The sequence below is a fragment of the Acipenser ruthenus genome, chromosome 1, assembly GCF_902713425.1.
Source record: "Acipenser ruthenus chromosome 1, fAciRut3.2 maternal haplotype, whole genome shotgun sequence".
NCBI lineage: Eukaryota > Metazoa > Chordata > Actinopteri > Acipenseriformes > Acipenseridae > Acipenser > Acipenser ruthenus.
The window spans coordinates 12,237,793-12,256,807 of NC_081189.1; the positions used below are offsets into that span (position 1 = coordinate 12,237,793).

At 41.8% G+C, this 19,015-nt stretch overlaps 2 protein-coding genes across 6 annotated transcripts; one reads left to right on the plus strand and one right to left on the minus strand.

Annotated features, from left to right (window-relative positions):
- Positions 1 to 199: 199 nt before the first annotated feature.
- Positions 200 to 7,991, minus strand: LOC117403601 (sepiapterin reductase-like). 4 transcript variants are annotated; one of them, XM_059001979.1, is made up of 5 exons: positions 7,857 to 7,975; positions 6,200 to 6,292; positions 2,917 to 3,267; positions 1,647 to 1,937; positions 200 to 1,398 (listed from the first exon to the last, which is right to left on the minus strand). In XM_059001979.1, the coding sequence occupies exons 3-5, from the start codon at positions 3,248 to 3,250 to the stop codon at positions 1,208 to 1,210; spliced, it is 816 nt and encodes a 271-aa protein (XP_058857962.1). In that variant the 5' UTR covers positions 3,251 to 3,267; positions 6,200 to 6,292; positions 7,857 to 7,975; the 3' UTR covers positions 200 to 1,207. The 4 variants fall into 4 exon arrangements, with proteins under 4 accessions (XP_058857962.1, XP_033861712.3, XP_058857912.1 ...); XM_034005821.3 differs by lacking the exon at positions 6,200 to 6,292 and having other exon boundaries at positions 7,857 to 7,991; XM_059001929.1 differs by lacking the exons at positions 6,200 to 6,292; positions 7,857 to 7,975 and adding an exon at positions 4,579 to 4,714.
- A 1,878-nt stretch (positions 7,992 to 9,869) lies between these two features.
- LOC117403935 (DDRGK domain-containing protein 1-like) lies at positions 9,870 to 17,997 on the plus strand. Of its 2 annotated transcripts, none has more exons than XM_034006435.3 (9): positions 9,870 to 10,018; positions 12,257 to 12,421; positions 12,822 to 12,940; positions 13,194 to 13,295; positions 15,052 to 15,174; positions 15,654 to 15,692; positions 16,018 to 16,074; positions 16,489 to 16,537; positions 17,455 to 17,997. In XM_034006435.3, the coding sequence occupies exons 1-9, from the start codon at positions 9,931 to 9,933 to the stop codon at positions 17,625 to 17,627; spliced, it is 915 nt and encodes a 304-aa protein (XP_033862326.3). In that variant the 5' UTR covers positions 9,870 to 9,930; the 3' UTR covers positions 17,628 to 17,997. The 2 variants fall into 2 exon arrangements, with proteins under 2 accessions (XP_033862326.3, XP_033862327.3); XM_034006436.3 differs by having other exon boundaries at positions 9,893 to 10,018; positions 12,260 to 12,421.
- The last annotated feature ends 1,018 nt before the right edge of the window (positions 17,998 to 19,015 follow it).

Here is a 19,015-nt window from a genome sequence, read left to right on the forward strand (position 1 = left end):
TGCAGAAGATACGATAGAATAATAGAATTCCCAAGCTCTTTTGCTGGCTATAAGATTAACAACAGTCTTTGATTCAGCCCACCTCTGTTGGCTCACACCAGGACTTTATGTACCTCAGGACTGCGATCCTCCCTGTCTGAAATAACGTGTTCTGGAATAACAGGAGTGTATTGCTGCATGGATCACAGAACTAGGATAATGATGAGAATGCATTTTATTAAAAACATTTATATTAGATTGTGTCTCAGATAAAATCATCTCTTTACATCAGGGAAAGGCACATTACAACAATGCATGACTTAGACATGATACAGAGCAGTACAACAGTGAGCAGGGAAACAGAAACAGGGCTTGGTTTATTCCACCATACACAGCAAAGACATTTTCACTGTGCTCGGTACCTACACACCCCACCTGAAAACAAATGAAACATTTCCAGACACAGGGTTCTGTTTCTTAGTGTTTAGTTTTTTTGTGTGTAGGCATACCTGATAACTGGACACACCTATTAGACTTATCACTGGACCTGAATAAACACATTCCTTTTAAGGGTTTGCTTTAAAAGATCAGAGGTGTTCATTCAGTCAAAATAATTCAGCGCTGCTTTAGACTGACGGTATTTCCTGTTGTATGGCAATAATAAATCAAACTTGCATCACTGAATTAGGGAAGAAAAAACGTAAATGTTTTCTATGTGCGCTTCATTTAAAACACATTTTATTCAATATCTCCTTAGAAATGGAAACTGAGGCTGCTAAGGATTTTTTTTATTTTTGTATTTAATGGAATGTAGATTTTGCACATAAAAACTTCCCCTTAAAAAAAGTGAGTACTGCTTACAAACAGCAGAGGGATGATAGACACCCCCTGTTAGTGAACTCAGCAAACATTCGAATTTGTGCTAACTGTATTTCAGTGCCAGTGCAACTAAACTCAATTCCCATTAGCCCCAATATTATTATTTGTTTATTTGGCAGATGCCTTTATCCAATAACAAGGCACAACTGGCTATCCCTGCTAGAGAGATGCCCAGGACTGAATAGCAGGAAGGCAGGCTGGCAGGTAGGCAGGGGTGTCCAGGTTATGACTGAGGTACACACTCTCACTTTCTTGTACTTTTCAATAGATTCACAAAATGAAAACCTGTTAGGATATGCAGGTCAGTCCAGAGGCCTGGCCCGCACGTGCACTCCTGTCAGACTGGGCTCTACACATCGTAGTAGTCTATGTGGGCTCCTGACTCGAACTCGTCTCTCAGTAGCTGCTGCATCAGTTTGGTGGCGGACTGGGAGCAGGAGAGCAGCTGGCCGCTGGCATGCAAGCTGTTGAAGGTCTGCCGCAACTCCAGGTCTCCAGAGAGTGAGCGAGCCTCCAGCTGCATGTCTGTATCGAGAGGACCTGCGAGGAGGAGAAAACACTGTCACTGATACACTGTGATAAACAACACAATCTACACTGTCACTAATACACTGTGATAAACAGCACAGCCTTCACTGTCACTAATACACTGTCACTGATAAACTACAACATACAGCACAGCTATCAATACCAGACATGTTTCATAGTACTACAAGCCATACATTTTCCCTAGCATATACAGCACTATTTATTTTCATTGAGTTTGTTTTGCTGTGGCAGATACATACCTGGTGCGTAGTTCAACACTCTCACGTCAGGCTCTTCCTCTGCCAGCACTCTGAAAAGCATCTCCCGGGCAGCCTTGCCCATGCAGTACAGAGACCAGGACTTGAAGGGCTGGAGAGCACACAGAGAGCTCACATTGACCATGCTGCGCCTCAGCCCGTCTCGCCGTGGAAACGCCTTCAGCACAGAGGCAGTGAGGCACAGCATAGAGCTCACGTTGAAGGAAAGGTAGGAGTCCACCTCGGCAAGGCACGTGAAATCTGCAGCGAAACGGGAGACATCTCCTAGTGCAGCTGGAGAAATAAAGACAGGGGAGGGGGAGAAGCAGTGAGAGGGGTTCAAAATTGCCATTACTGAACAAGCTCTAATAAGCTGTTACAATAATGACGCAGTTACAAAAGAATCTATGGAATTTATTCATCTGGATAAGCTAAACAGTCTGTTTAGCTAATGTTAATGCCATGTAATGAAACTAGTTACTTTTTATGTCTGCATTATTTTTTAAAGTATTATGTATTTTCTTGTTGTTACTGCATCTTGTAAAGCGCTTTGTGATGGTGGTCCACTATGAAAGGCGCTATATAAAATAAAGATTGATTGATTACTTGCTTTCTGTGAGAGTCACTGCCAGGGCCACCGAGTGCCGTCATGGGCCCCGGGGAAGGACTGGTATGTCCCGACATTGTACTTTGTTTATTTTACACGATACAATTTTTTTAACAAACTGCTGCACCGTGTTGTTTTGAGCAAATCATAGACCTTTATAATAGAATAAATCATACTGTGGTATATATTGTGCAACTTTAGGGTTCTTTTAAAGTTTTTAAAAGTCTTTAAAAAAAATACATAAAATTGCTATGCCTTTTTTTCAGCTTTTTGGTGTAGTAAAATATGAAATGCGAAAGTTAACATCATTGTGTGAAAGGAAGTGTTTGACAGCGCCTGGATACACAATCATTACACAACAGAAGCACATCGGCTCGGTGTGCAGTACGGGAGTTTTTCTTTTTAATGTGGTGGTGGGAACGCAAAGGGTCTTGTGCAGGACTAGCTGTTTTAAAATATTTTATATATATTTAAAATAAATAAATAAATAAAAGTTCCCCCTTCATCAGGGCACCCCTTCGGGGCGTTGGGCCCCAGGGAAATTTCCCCGTCCTCTCAGTGGGCCTGGTCACTGCCAAGCCAGTGCTACCGACCGACGCCTTGTTGCAGGTAGTACTGTAATGAAAAACAGCACTCCACACACAGAACCGAACCAAACATACTCACATGCGTTGTTGATGAGAAGGACGTGGTCGATGGCTTGCGGTTCGATTCCAGACACCACTCTCACTACCTCCTGCAGCCCTTCTTTTCTCCCGAGGTCCGCTTCCACACATCTAATTTCTAAACCGTCTTTGGCTGGGATAGTGCCTGAGATTTCAGACTGCACCTCCCGCAGCTTGTCCCCCGATCTCGCGACCAGCACCATCACAGAGCCGGGCCGCAGGAGGGTGCTGGCAAGCTGGGCTAAGCTCCTGCCAAAGCCTTTGGATGCTCCGGTGATGATGCACAGGGCCTTTCCGAGATCCGCGTTTCCCGTCCTGCCATCGTTGGTCTGCATCTCTGACTGGTGTTTTCCTGCGAATTGAATGTGAGATACTTCTAGCTTGATTTTAAATAGCAATAGTATTTAAGAACAGGAAACAAATACAACCAAGTACGTTCAAACTAAGGAACATTCGTGATCTGCCTAGGCTGGCTCCGAAGTGACGTGGCGTTTCAGATTTCACAATGCACCTCGCGAATCGAGAGGGGTATTGCTGCAAAACAAAGGCTCCCACAGTGTAGCTCACACAGGGTAGCGCTGTGTGCGCAACTCGTAACAGGGTAATCACTAGGTGCGTTTACGCTGGCACAAATATTCCGGATCAAAAGGATAAGAGGTCGGATCTTTTTGCTAGTGTAAACACTACTGAGCATGTTCCGGAATCCGTCCTCTTAGCCTCTCAAATGTTGAGTTCGTATTCCAGACTGTGAGGACAAGAGGATGGATTCCAGTCACTTTTTTTCATTTTAAACGCCCTGAGGACGTATTTTGGAAAGATTGCAGAAAACACCCAGCGGGCACTGCACGCTAACCAGCAACGTCATCACAGTGCTGCCTTTTCATTTAAGCACTGGAATTAAAAGCGGGAACATAAGCAAATTTAAACTCCAACTCGTAGCATGGGTAATACATTTCTGTATTTTTTATATTAAGTATTGATAATATGTGTCATATGTCAATTAACAGTGGTGGCTACATGTTTTTTTGTTATGTAGTTTACATTTTTCTATGTGTAGCAACTACTGGCTAAACCTAATTGTTTGGTATTATTATTATTATTATTTCTTAGCGGACGCCCTTATCCAGGGCGACACAATTGTTACAAGATGTCACATTATTTTTACATACAATTACATTATTTTTACATACAATTACCCATTCATACAGTTGGGTTTTTACTGGAGCAATCTAGGTAAAGTACCTTGCTCAAGGGTACAGCAGCAGTGTCCCCCACCTGGGATTGAACCCACAACCCTCCGGTCAGGAGTCCAGGGGCCGGTTGCACAAAAGGTCTTAAATGCATTTAAGACCATTTCTTGGACTTAGACTTAAAATTTAAGACCAAAATAAATAAGACCCTTTGCACAAAAAGTCTTAATTTGAGCCTGGTCCTAAATTTAAGTCCTTTTTTAAGCCTCCCTCTCACCAAGCTTAAATGGAAAAAAAGTATCTGTTGCTATAGAAGCCAACATGGCAGCAGCAGTAATAGCTTTTGCTGAATTTTTAAATGAAAGGGCATTTCGTAGGGAAAGAGTATTTAAGGACAGACACAATCCCTTAGAGAATTTAAATAACATTGCTGTGTTTGAATGACTGCGTTTCCACAATGAGGACGTACTAACTTTAGTGGAAATGTAAAAAGATGACTTGGAGCCTGCAACTAACAGAAGCCACAGCATCCCCGCAATCATTCAAGTTTGTGTGCCAGTTCGTTTCTATGCCACTGGAAGTTTTTTAAATGTTGTTGGAGACTTCACATGAATTCACAAATCGCCAGCCAGCAGGATTGTCCACCGCGTATCTCAGTCGCTGCAAAGAAAACGGAACCACTTCATTACGTTTTCAACAGACCCGTCCAAACTGCGGAAACTTAAAGGAAGGTTTTATGAGAACGCTGGATTGTTGTGGGTGCGGTTGATGGCACACATATTAAAATTCAGGCTCCATATCAGAATGAGAATATATATGTCAACAGAAAGGGTTATCATTCAATTAAAGTACAAATAATTTCGGATCCTAGCCTCCTTATTAGCAACATTGTAGCGCAGTGGCCAGGCAGCACCCATGACTCAAGAATATTGCTCAACAGTTCAATCCACACCGCTTTTGACAGCGGAATTGTGCAGGGCTTTCTTCATGGGGATAGTGCTTATGCCTTAAAACCGTGGTTTACGACGCCCTCTCTCCACCCTCACAGTCCTGCACAGGCCAATTACAATCAGGCTCATTCCAAAACACGGAACACAGTGGAAAGATGCATCGGGGTGTAGAAGCGGCGTTTTCACATCCTACACGGAGAGATCCGAATGGCTCCAGATAGGATGTGTGCAATTATATGTGCAACAGCAGCACTACACAATTTTGCAAGGTATGGATGATTTTTTTTTTCAAGTTATATTGTGATGTTTGTCGAATGCAAAGCTGTTTAACTTTCAATTTACAATATGTTTTACCGTGTTTTTGTAGGATATAACTCTACAATTATAAACATGTATGTATGGCTAGGACAAAACTGTTCCTTCTTTATTACAGACTACGAAATCTTGGAGACCCTGCAGATTTCCCTCTCCCTGATGACTCAGTACCACAGGATACATGTCCATGCAATGCAGAAGCAGGGAGTGCAACAAGAACTGTGCTCACTAATCATTTTTTCCAATAGGAACAAAAAATATTTTATTTAATTATACACATTCACAATATAACAACTCTTATTATTATTATTATTATTATTATTATTATTATTATTATTATTATTATTATTATTAATAATAATGTGACCCTATACCAATTCCTTCCCGTTTATTGACCCTGTTCTAATTGGGCTATTTTTAATTTTAGCATTTTAATTTCCAAATCGAGTTTTTCCCTTTCCAACAAAAGATTTCCCTTTTGCAATTCCAGCACTTCAATAAAAATGTCTTCTTTTTGTACTTTGGTTTTTCTTTTTTTGGTGGGAACGGGGCTGTCATCTTCAAAATCTGTAAATAAACACATCAATAAATAACTTATTTTTAAATATTCCGTTTTTTTGTATGTAGAATTCAGGTGATTTGTTTGGGTGCCGAGTACCTGAAACATAAAGCCTGTATTATTGTGGAAATGTTTAACTGTTGATAAACAAGGGGACGCGTAGGCAAAGTATTTCAAAAACGTTACCAATTAAGAAAACATACAACATTCAGTGAAAATGAGCACTTCATTTCTTGGGCTACGTGTGCTTTGTATTGTACACAAACTTACTTAGCACAGTGTCGATATCGAAGGACTCCTGCTGCAGTTCCACTGAGTCGTTAGGATGCCACGGTAATGTATATATGATTTCACTGCACGGTTCTATAAAAAACGATGAATTTCATTTATGTATTTATTGTATTTACCAAAACCAGATTTATACTGTTTGAAATTCAGTGATTACCAGATTTTTTTTTCACAAGACCTCCACTAAAACAGAGTGGGATTTTGAATATAGGAATACTACTGACTGGATACATTTTTAATTAAAAAGGTATTTCAAAATATAGACTCAAACTAACTTATTTTAATTTACCTGCTGTAACCATCACCGTGGCACCCTCTATTCCCGTCTCTACACCCCCTTCAATTCCATTGAAAATGGGACTTGTTTCCCCATAAATATCTATTATTAAAGATGTTAACTTGGAAAGTTTTTCAAAAAGGCCGCCTGCAGTTTTTGGTTTCTTTTTTGGCCTCAGACAGCAGATTTTTCCATTTTTAAAAAAAAAAATTCATTGACAGTGCGATTTACGGCTGGGATGATGGCATTTACCCGTCCAGTAATTTCTTGCCAGGCTTTATTTTTGTTCGAATTTTTTAATGACACCCCTAACCTCCCCAATATTATTTCTTTTTTAATAATTACTTCTTCTACAATTGCCAATTTTTATTCTTCGCTAAAATTAAATTTCTTCACTTTGCCGTCACCAGACATTTTTTTTTTCAAACAGACTTGAAAAAATAAGACCGGTCTTCGTTGCTTAGCAACAGTAGCTGAAGCCCAGTCTTACGTAAGAGTAAGACCTGCTAAGTTTTGCTTTGTGCAACAGACTTATCTCAAGGTCTTACGTTAGACCAATTTCACTGGACTTGAACTAAGTCTTAGACTTAAGTTAAGACTTTTTTTGTGCAACCGGCCCCAGAGCCCTAACTACTACTCCACACATTACAGATGTCGGACAATGTCTGAAGGACGCTTGTGCAAAATCCCTGATGAAGAAAGCAGGGTTTTAATATCTATCTGGAGCAAAGGCAGGATCCAATGAGCACTAAATGGGCAGCAGAAAAATACAATAACCACATTTTCCGGGGGTTTGCAGGGAAGATGACGGAGCTGGGCTCTGAGAGAACCAAAGAGCAGTTTCAAAACCGAATTAACGGAGTTCAATGGATGTCAAATTATGTTGCAGCACTATAATGATTACTCGATTGTCCACATGTAAACTTACTCGTATCAAAATATATGTTTGAAAAGTGCGATTTACAAACAAACCTCTCCCATTAACGATCGATCGATTAAGGTACAGTATTCAACAAAGCAATTTCTGCCATACGTTTTTAAGGTAGTTAATCAGTAATTAATGCTATTATTATTATTATTTATTTAGCAGACGCCTTTATCCAAGGCGACTTACAGAGACTAGGGTGTGTGAACTATGCATCAGCTGCAGAGTCACTTACAAATACGTCTCACCCGAAAGACGGAGCACAAGGAGGTTAAGTGACTTGCTCAGGGTCACATAATGAGTCAGTGGCTGAGGTGGGATTTGAACCAGGGACCTACTGGTTACAAGCCCGTTTCTTTAACCACTGGACCACACAGCCTCCTATTAAATATTCACTGACACACATAACCAGTAAAATAAGGTTAATTGTCGCTCACCTTTCTAAATTTATTTCAAGTCGCAAAGTCCACTGCTTACACAGGAGATATTTTCTAATGATGGTGCTCGTTTATGTCGTCACGACAGCATGGCGTCAGCTGCTTCTCCCCCCCCCCCCCCCCTTCAAAGTACGCATGCTCAGAGTCTGCCCTGCGTGTACATGTAGAGCGCGTTCACGGAGATCATTCTGCGCAGATTCTGTGCAGAATCTGACCAATTCATAGACGACCATTGGCTAAACTGGTCAGATTCTGCACAGAATTTGCGCAGAATGATCTCCGTGAACGCACCCGTAGCCTGCGCATGGTGCCGTCTATGTATCCCCTGTGATTGGTTATTTTTTGTCTGTGCCTATTGGTCCGGGTGAGTGGCTGAGGACCAATGGGATGCGTGTAGGGGGTCGGCATTTGATTTGCTAAGGGGCGGGGCTACGTTATTAAAGCCGCTGCACCGCAATTATGTTTGTGTTCTGAAAGCTGGTTATAGTTTCAGGATTGCAGTGACGCAACCAAAGCAGTGATCTCTGAGTAATTAAAGCAATTGAACCTGAATCAAGCGTGTTGTCTCCTTTCTTCCTGCCTGCTTGTGAAACGCTACAGTGTGGAGTAGTGGTTAAGGCTCTGGACTCTTGACCGGAGTGTTGTGGGTTCAATCCCCAGTGGGGGACACTGCTGCTGTACCCTTGAGCAAGGTACTTTACCTAGATTGCTCCAGGAAAACCCCAACTGTATAAATGGGGAATTGTATGTAAAAATAATGTAATATCTTGTAAGTCGCCCTGGATAAGGGCGTCGGCTAAGAAATAAATAATAATACAATATGTTCCAGGATTTGTCCTTAGCTGAAGAAAGACATAAGAACATAAGAAAGTTTACAAACGATAGGAGGCCATTCAGCCCATCTTGCTCGTTTGGTTGTTAGTAGCTTATTGATCCCCAAATCTCATCAAGCAACTTCTTGAAGGATCCCAGGGTGTCAGCTTCATCAACATTACTGGGGAGTTGGTTCCAGACCCTCACAGTTCTCTGTGTAAAAAAGTGCCTCCTATTTTCTGTTCTGAATGCCCCTTTATCTAATCTCCATTTGTGATCCCTGGTCCTTGTTTCTTTTTTCAGGTCAAAAAAGTCCCCTGGGTCGACATTGTCTATACCTTTTAGGATTTTGAATGCTTGAATCAGATTGCCGCGTAGTCTTCTTTGTTCAAGACTGAATAGATTCAATTCTTTTAGCCTGTCTGCATACGACATGCCTTTTAAACCCGGGATAATTCTGGTTGCTCTTCTTTGCACTCTTTCTAAAGCAGCAATATCCTTTTTGTAACGAGGTGACCAGAACTGAACACAATATTCTAGTTGAGGTCTTACTAATGCATTGTAAAGTTTTAACATTACTTCTCTTGATTTAAATTTAACACTTCTCACAATATATACGAGGCCTTTTTTTGTTGGATCTGTGTGTAGTGCTCATTCACGCTTATCAATCACAGCTAAATTCAGACTGTCAGACCCTTATAGGATAGTGCAGTGTAGTATGGTAAACGTATAGCAATGTGTTCAAGAGCAGAGGAAAGTAAAAATAAGCAAGGTAAAGCACCGAATAAGCACGTGGAAAGCCAGGAACTGCATCCCACTCTGGTTAAGCTCAGTAAGGGGCTCTGCTCTGTTGGCCATATTTCTGTATGTGACAGTCAGCACACTCGGGACTGGGCTGGAATGGTGGCTTCTAGAGGATGCTCGGTAGATTTGTACAACGCATCTCTTTTTCAATCTACTTGTTTAAATCACACAATGTACTTTGTTTAAATCACACAAACTTGTAACTAGTTTTAGGGTATGTGCTTTCTTGACCCTACATTAGTATTACAAGAAGCCGTCATCACGCTCGTTATAAGAAAATAAAACAGAAAGAGGACTTGTCACACTTATACCAACTGCCAATAGTTGCGATATTTCCAAAGTTTAAAACAAAATGGGTCACTGCGCCTTTAACCAAAACCCGTCACGTGTCGAGAGCGCTTGAAGTCTGTATACGTGTCCTTCGTGCGCTCAGGTCACGTGTCGGGGGTGTTCCAAGATGGATCCTGTACTGTATGTTGTGGCGGCTGTAATCTTAGCAGTTTTGATTTTCTTCATCACTAAAGTGAGAGGGCAGGCAGAGCAAGGTGAGGGTACTGATGTGCTGTGATTTCATTTCAGGATCTGCTACTGTAATGGGAACCCAAGTATTGTGAATTCGATTCTCGATCGCACTTACAAAACGCTTAACAACCTATGTCATCATATCAGCTGTTTCACACTCGCTTTTTACATCATGAACGTGTTGTTGTTACAGTACGATCGTGCACCGCAAGTTCCAGCTAGTTCTGCACACGTAAGGCTTACTTAAAATCATGGACCGTATTCAAAGGGTGTTCAACAGGCATTTAACTTTAACTTAGAAGTGGCAACGTTACATGGGTGCAAACTGGAGTTGCGCGCGCTGGTAAGGCTTTCAGCAAAACCTCAACAAGTATCCGAAGCCCGATTTCAGCACCTTTTTAGTTGAACGATTTCAGATACAAGAGGCTAGGCTTGCAGTCAAGTGTACAAATTGCAACTGCACAAGTGGATTAGCCAATGGTGTACTAAACGGTAACTTTACGACATTTGAGTCCCTAGAGTATTTTAGCACTAGTCAGCGGCAAAGAAGTCCAAAATCTAGTAAATACAAAAACAAACAAACAAAAATGTTATAACACATCCCTTTGCTTCAATATGCATTCGCATTATGCAATACAAACACCACCAAAAAAATAAATGCACAAAGAGAGCATGATACATAACAAAAAGAATGCCAATACAGCTAGCCGTCGTCAACACAAGGAAGACGAAAACAGTTAAATAACATTTTCACTATACTGTACTAACAGTAATAAGCAAGGTATTGTAAACCAAAGAACGCATGCATCAAGTACAGCGCTGGAAACGAATGTATTATACCGGTACACACATATTACTGCACAGTTTCATCTATCAGCTTGCTAAAATAAATTACAATATCCAGGATGATGTGTTCATATTTGGAGTCAAGCGTCATATGACTGAATAAAAAATAATAAAAAAAACTCCTAAATGTCAGGACCGTGCCCTGTGTATCTAGTGTCTGTATGTGTCAATAGCACACTGCTGAAGTGTACATGGTTCCTGGAACCAAGACCTCGGGCTGCACCATATTTATAGCGCTGCACATCCTTTTTTAAAAGAAATTACTTCATGTGGCTAATCCTTATAATGTGACTGTGCTGAAATGATTAGGGGATGTTGAGAGAATCCCATCTATAAATGTGCTGAACAATATTAGAAAAAAGGGGCACTGTATCTGTGAAGCTACAGTAGAATGACTATAACCAGGGGTTCGCTTGTGCCATACCATTTTCTCTATGACAGCCGAGAATAGCAATATATTTTAGGATGCAACATCTATAAGTAGGAAAATTACTAGTTTTATTTCGCAACTGAAGCGGTGAAACACCAAAAAACTGGCACTTGTCGCTCCTGTTCATCAGATTAGTGCAGCCCTGAAGATTATGTTAAAACATGGCTAGGCAAAGTCGGCATGCAGCTACCAACACCAGCAATAAGGCATGAAACCCAAAAGCAAGAACCTGAAGCATGTATGGAAGCTAGTTCAACTCAAAATCAATACCTTAGGTCTAGAAACAAACATGCTGTCCCACTTCCTTAATGATATGATGCGGTACCTTTGTGTTTACAGATGAACCCTGACTATAACACATTGAGTAATTGTTCTTCTATGTGGGGTTATGGAAATGGCTCTGTTTGATTAATATAATTGTCTTTCCCACGTACTGTACGGTAACCTGGGAGTCAATTTGATCCCAATGCAGTAGTTTTTCTAGTTGTAAAACGAAGACAATAAGCAACTGGGTTTAGTTGGTACTGTCAGAAAGGTGTTCTTTTGTGCTGTTTTTGAATAAATGTGCAAAATGAAAAGCAAACAAAAGAAATGAGGGTCATTGAATCTTCTTTACAGACATGCGGTAATGTCGCTTTTTGTAAGGCTAATAATTGTAATTATTCTTTTATGAAATGTTAGTAATGTTAAAAATGTCATTACTTATGCCAATATTATGTCATTTTCTTGTTGATATCAGAATTGAATCACAGATACATAACAAGTGATGATACCAAGAATAACAAAATCATTTTTGAAAACAAATAATTTGAAACAGCAATATACATTTTAAGTGTTAAAAAAATAATAATGTATGATATCAAGAGAACTATTTTTCTGCTATCCGGATATAGGTAAGATTATTAAAAACAGGTAGCGATATGTGTTGGCTGGAGATCCTCCAGTGGTGGAAATGTGTGGTGATGTCTGTCTCTCACTCACACAGCAGACAGGCAGCAGCAGCAGGATGTTTCAGCTGCTGTGGCAGGGAGAGCTCGCCCCCTAGTGGCGGAGGAGCGTGGTGCAGGGATGCCACGCAGACGCAGGAACCTTGGGAGCAGGGTGATGGCCCAGCGGAGAGCTCAGAGAGCAGAAGAGCAAGAGGACGAGGGTAAGAGGAATGTGTGAGTGTGTGTGCGTGTACAAGCTGTGTGTTCAGGAATGGACCAGCAGTGAGAGGAAGAGATACTCCTCTCTCTGTGTCTCTCTATATACAGTGCCCTGTGGGTGTGTGTCTGTACACTGGACTGTGCCTGTCTGTCTGTTTACAGTGTGTATGTACACTGGGCTGTGTCTGTGACTCTCTTCACTGTGTGTCTGTACACAGGGCTTTACCTCATCCGTGTGTCTGTGCAGTGCAGGACTGTGTTACATGGTGGCTCAGCCTGAAGTCACACCCCTCACTCCCCCTCACCCAGCTTGTTAAGGATTTCAACAGGTAAAAGTTGAATATAAACAGGCTGAATCCACTTACCAATCTCCTTCTCTGTCTTCTCCACCTCTCTCCATAGAGGAACACGAGGTGGTCGAAGAAGAGGAGCAGTTTACAGAGTGTCAGACTGGAGCAAAGATCGGAGCGAAGAAACAGCGCAAACTGGAGGAGAAGCAGGCCAGGAAGGCGCAGAGAGAGGTAGAGGGGAAAGGAGGAGAGGGAGAGAAACTAGTGCAAACTGGAGGAGATGCATGCCGAGAGGAAATCAGAAACTGGAGGAAAGGCCAGAGAGGTGTAAAGAAGGGACTGATCTGTAGAGATGGGGCATCTGTTAGGAGGGGTCTGGCTGGTTGGGGTATCGGTGGTTAGGGACTGGCTAGGTTGTTGGGGACTGGGTGTTTAGAAGCTGGCCGGTTGGGGGGCTGGTTGAGTTGACTGTGGTTTGTTGCAGGCAGAGCAGGAGGAACGGGAGGAGCGGAAACGAACTGATCAGCAGAGAGATGAAGAAAGAAAGAGAGAGGAGGAGAGAAACCGACTGGATGAGCAGCACAGGGTAAGAACAACATTGCAGTGTGTGTTGCATGCTGTAACCCTGTGCTCATTGTTAGTATCCCAGTTCTGCTTTGCTGTGTGTGTGTCTGTGTTAATGCGTGGTGTATCCCCATTGTGCTCGCTGTGTGTGTCTGTGTTAATGCATGGTGTATCCTCATTGTGCTCACTGTGTCTGTCTGTGTTAATGCGTGGTGTATCCCCATTGTGCTTGCTGTGTGTGTCTGTGTTAATGCGTGATGTATCCTCATTGTGCTCGCTGTGTGTGTCTGTGTTAATGCGTGGTGTATCCTCATTGTGCTTGCTGTGTGTGTGTCTGTGTTAATGCGTGGTGTATCCCCATTGTGCTCGCTGTGTGTGTCTGTGTTAATGCGTGGTGTATCCTCATTGTGCTTGTTGTGTGTGTCTGTGTTAATGCGTGGTGTATCCTCATTGTGCTTGTTGTGTGTGTCTGTGTTAATGCGTGGTGTATCCTCATTGTGCTTGCTGTGTGTGTCTGTGTTAATGTGTGGTGTATCCCCATTGTGCTTGTTGTGTGTGTCTGTGTTAATGCGTGGTGTATCCTCATTGTGCTTGTTGTGTGTGTCTGTGTTAATGCGTGGTGTATCCCCATTGTGCTTGTTGTGTGTGTCTGTGTTAATGTGTGGTGTATCCTCATTGTGCTTGTTGTGTGTGTCTGTGTTAATGCGTGGTGTATCCCCATTGTGCTTGTTGTGTGTGTCTGTGTTAATGCGTGGTGTATCCTCATTGTGCTTGTTGTGTGTGTCTGTGTTAATGCGTGGTGTATCCCCATTGTGCTTGCTGTGTGTGTCTGTGTTAATGCGTGGTGTATCCCCATTGTGCTTGTTGTGTGTGTCTGTGTTAATGCGTGGTGTATCCTCATTGTGCTTGTTGTGTCTGTCTGTGTTAATGTGTGGTGTATCCTCATTGTGCTTGTTGTGTGTGTCTGTGTTAATGCATGGTGTATCCCCATTGTGCTTGTTGTGTGTGTCTGTGTTAATGCGTGGTGTATCCTCATTGTGCTTGTTGTGTGTGTCTGTGTTAATGCGTGGTGTATCCCCATTGTGCTTGCTGTGTGTGTCTGTGTTAATGCGTGGTGTATCCTCATTGTGCTTGCTGTGTGTGTCTGTGTTAATGCGTGGTGTATCCTCATTGTGCTCACTGTGTGTGTCTGTGTTAATGCGTGGTGTATCCCCATTGTGCTTGCTGTGTGTGTCTGTGTTAATGCGTGGTGTATCCCCATTGTGCTTGCTGTGTGTGTCTGTGTTAATGCGTGGTGTATCCTCATTGTGCTCACTGTGTGTGTCTGTGTTAATGCGTGGTGTATCCCCATTGTGCTTGTTGTGTGTGTCTGTGTTAATGTGTGGTGTATCCTCATTGTGCTTGTTGTGTCTGTCTGTGTTAATGTGTGGTGTATCCTCATTGTGCTTGTTGTGTGTGTCTGTGTTAATGCATGGTGTATCCCCATTGTGCTTGTTGTGTGTGTCTGTGTTAATGCGTGGTGTATCCTCATTGTGCTTGTTGTGTGTGTCTGTGTTAATGCGTGGTGTATCCCCATTGTGCTTGCTGTGTGTGTCTGTGTTAATGCGTGGTGTATCCTCATTGTGCTTGCTGTGTGTGTCTGTGTTAATGCGTGGTGTATCCTCATTGTGCTCACTGTGTGTGTCTGTGTTAATGCGTGGTGTATCCCCATTGTGCTTGTTGTGTGTGTCTGTGTTAATGCGTGGTGTATCCTCATTGTGCTCGCTGTATGTTGGCAGGAGGCAGAGGAGCGCAGAGCAAAGGAGGAGGCAGAGCGTCGGGAGCAGGAGGAGTATTTGAGATTGAAGGAGCAGTTCAGCGTGGAGGAAGAGGGGCTGCAGGAGGACATGACTGAGGAGGAGGTGAGGAGCTGGGGGTCTATTACTCTGCGGAAACAACAAAAGTAGTGTGACCACAATAAAATATAGATTTAAGAAAAAATAGTGCCATTATATATTATCTACTACACTTGGCTGTCTTGCCAAAAGTAAATATTCATACTAGGTACTGTTTTATTATTATTATTATTATTATTATTATTATTATTATTATTATTATTATTATTATTATTATTATTATTTTCAGAAATATATTGTGAACTGATCTCTGGTAATAATTTGACTGCCCACAGTTTTTTATTTATTTTACCTTAATTAAAACTAAAAGTTAAAGACTTTGTTCCGCTCTCTGTTTTAACCCAAGAGGAGTTTGTGTAGCAGAGTGCCCTTCTCTACGGGCCAGCAGCTTGGATACTCTCCACAGCTTCTCTTTGTAATGCAGCGAGTGTATGGAGGAGGATGTGATCAGAGGAACTCACCCTGTCTGTCTTTTTCAATTCCAGTCTCACAACCTTCTGCAGGAATTCATCAATCACATCAAGGTGAGTAACCTGAAAATACCACTCTGTACTGAGCACAGCTACTGGATAACAACGCCTCCCTCCTAGTCCCTCAGCTCTAACCACTAGACCACTGCCTCCCTCCCAGTCACTCAGCTCTAATCACTAGACCACACTGCCTCCCTCCCAGCCCTTCAGCTCCCGCTATACAGTAGTAGTGTGTGTGTGTCCTGCTGTACAGAAGCAATATCTGTCAGTGTGCATGCCCCTCTTTGTGTGTGTGTGTATCAGTGCCGACGCCCCCTGTAGAGTAGCAGTATTTTATGTGTGCCCCCCTGATAAACAGTAACAGTGTCTCTTCCCCCAGGCTGCGAAGGTAGTTTTGCTGGAGGACCTGGCCTCTCATTTTGGGCTGCGAACACAGGTGAGTTTCTACAGCCAATTATTAAACATATATATAGCTCCACTAAGACCAAATGTACACTTTAATAACGCAAAACAATTCTAAAACCCTAAAAAAAATCACCCAGTCCCTTTATGTTTACATCTATACAAAATTAAAACGTGTAATAGCGATATGAAAAATATAATTCACTTATTAATCTATTTGCAACAGGTGATTTTTTTTTTTTTTTTTTTCTCTCAACGTGTCCATCTATGTGCATGCCTGTCTTAATCTGTTTGTGTGGTTAAACTGAGTAAGGAAGGAGTCGCACTGCACACAGTCCGCGCAGACACCTCGTAACAATCAGGCACTGTGTTTGTGGAGGACAGGACAGGTTAATTGGCTCCCGAGTCATGTGTGTGTGTGTGTGTGTGTTCTGTTGTCTCTCCTCAGGATGCCATCGACAGACTCCAGGATCTGATTGCTGACGGGACTCTGACAGGTAAGCAGACTGAACTGATGCCCACAGCTCCTGTCAAGATCACCAGCCTCAGAGTTATAACACGTTTGAGTGCTGCGGGCCGCTGTACTCCGCTGATTCTGTGGGTATCGTACAAGAAAAATAAACCCTTTCATGTCACTCATTTTATAAAGCTGCCAGCACCAGTGTCATAACCTACTATCTCAGAAACCATAGGAGTTAGTGACTACGTATTCGCAGCATTGTATAAAACTTACATGCCACGACACCAACACACCAAGAGAGACAGAGTGTTATTGTTTGGTGCACAGTTGTATTTAATTGTCTCAGTTCAGTTTCAGTTCCTGTGCTGTCCAGTAAAAATGTACCTTTTCACTGCTGCATTGTTTTAACCAGTTACTCCTATCTCAGTGTGGCCTGCCTGAAATGCTGCTTGTTACCCACTAGGGGGCGACCTATTCACATCAGAGAGAAGAATACAGTCAATAGACAGACTAACACTGCCTTGCCATGCATACAACAATCTGCTCATGTTATTGGATCTAATTACGGCATGTTTTGAGCAGTAAAATGTTGTATTTTGTCTGAGGTTACTGCAGCACTGAGTAAACGCCTGAACACTGGGCTGTAGAACACAGCCCTGATTCCTTGTGAATCTACAGTCTGTTGCTCCATAAACTGAAGGGGTCTGTTATGTATGGTTGGAAACACAAAGTCGGTACTATGTGTCAAATCTGTAGGTTTTCAATCTTTCTGGTGTTACTACATTAACTGTATACTTGACTATGAAAAATACAAGATTCATGGGGATTATCTAGAGTCCTGTTAAATTTGATGTTAGCTAAGTGTTAACATGGAGAGAAAGCTTTCTTGTATCATCAGACACACACTGACTGTACAACATGCACTGAATGAACCATGCTGGGTCTGTGTTGCAGGTGTGATTGACGACCGGGGGAAGTTTATCTTCATCACTCCGGAGGAGCTGTCTGCTGTCGCTCAGTTTATCAGACAGCGTGGCCGAGTGTCCATCACTGAGCTAGCCCAGGCCAGCAACTCTCTCATCAACCTGACACCTGAGACCAGCGCCGCCCCACAGGTCACAGTCTGAACTGCAGCTCGGCACATCTCCTGTAAAGCTGCTTCAGCTTCCCTGGGTTTTTGTTGGCAGTACGTCTGTGCACACTCATGTCACCATTTCCCTGTGATCTGCGGGAGTCCCTGTCAACATGCAGAGCTCTGCTCACAGCCTCCCCAGCAACACCACTGTTAACAGATGGGCACTATTTTCAGTGTGATATTGATGCCCCTGTTTGATATCAACACAATTCCAGTTTGTGAATTTCTCTGATTTCCCAGGTAACAAGTTCTTACCTGTTGATTTAAATTATATATATATATATATATATATATATATATATATATATATATATATATATATATATATATAAAATAAATTTTGAATATTTTATTTATTTGAACATATTGTTTTTGCTTTTTTTTTAAGCCTTTTAATTTTTGACTGCACAATACTCCATACTATGTTTCCATGTTCATTATTATTATTATTTTGTATTTCTTAGCAGACGCCCTTATCCAGGGCGACTTACAATTGTTACAAGATATCACATTATTTTTACATACAGTTACCCATTTCTACAGTTGGGTTTTTACTGGAGCAATCTAGGTAAAGTACCTTGCTCAAGGGTACAGCAGCAGTGTCCCCTACCGGGGATTGAACCCACAACCCTCCGGTCAAGAGTCCAGAGCCCTAACCACTACTCCACACTGCTGCCCGTGTTGTGTGTTCATAGTTTAGTGTTAAGTGTATGTAGCCTTCTAAAATGTGCACTTTATATTTTGGTTCTAGTATGCGTTTACCATGATTTTCCATGTTTTTAAAAGCTCTACCATACCTTGCTGGGTTTTGCCATGCTTATCTAGGCTTTACTTTGCTTTATTACACTTTGCTGTTTACTCTTATAAAAGTGTGACATGGCAAACTAACAATTGCTAAGCTATGTAAGATTAGATAAGATGTGTACTATATGCACTCAAATGATGTATTTATTTAGTGCTAGACTAAGCACTGCACAGCGAGATAGGAAAGAAAAATGGGATAGGATTCAATATCAGGCATTGAGATGTGCTTTTAAAACATCTCCTATGAATGCATTACAAGTGGAAACTGGTGAGTTGCCATTAAATCTGAGGAGACTGAGACTGTGAATAAATTATTGGATATTTTAGTAATAGTATGCTTAGTATGATAACCATCCAACAAAGCAGGTACTGAGCATTGGGAATTTTATACTGGAGATGCGCAATTAAATGCATATGGTAGAAGGAGTTCAGAAATAGTAGAGCAGTTTAAAGTAAATGAAATGAAATTGACGAATGCTAACCGTCAATTAACCACCATGGCAGTTAATAGAGCCGAATATATAATTAATCTTAAGAGAAAAATTACAAGGGGTGGAAGATAAAAACAACTGCGAA

Excerpts from the sequence above, each read along its gene's own strand:
- LOC117403601 (XM_034005821.3), bottom strand. The coding sequence starts at position 3,250 with ATGCAGACCAACGATGGCAGGACGGGAAACGCGGATCTCGGAAAGGCC. Across the intron at positions 1,938-2,916 it reads CCTTCTCATCAACAACGCAT|CTGCACTAGGAGATGTCTCC; the intron begins GTGAGTATGTTT and ends TTATTTCTCCAG. Across the intron at positions 1,399-1,646 it reads AGTGTTGAACTACGCACCAG|GTCCTCTCGATACAGACATG; the intron begins GTATGTATCTGC and ends TCCTCCTCGCAG.
- LOC117403935 (XM_034006435.3), top strand. The coding sequence starts at position 9,931 with ATGGATCCTGTACTGTATGTTGTGGCGGCTGTAATCTTAGCAGTTTTG. Across the intron at positions 16,075-16,488 it reads ATTTTGGGCTGCGAACACAG|GATGCCATCGACAGACTCCA; the intron begins GTGAGTTTCTAC and ends GTCTCTCCTCAG. Across the intron at positions 16,538-17,454 it reads TGCTGACGGGACTCTGACAG|GTGTGATTGACGACCGGGGG; the intron begins GTAAGCAGACTG and ends TCTGTGTTGCAG.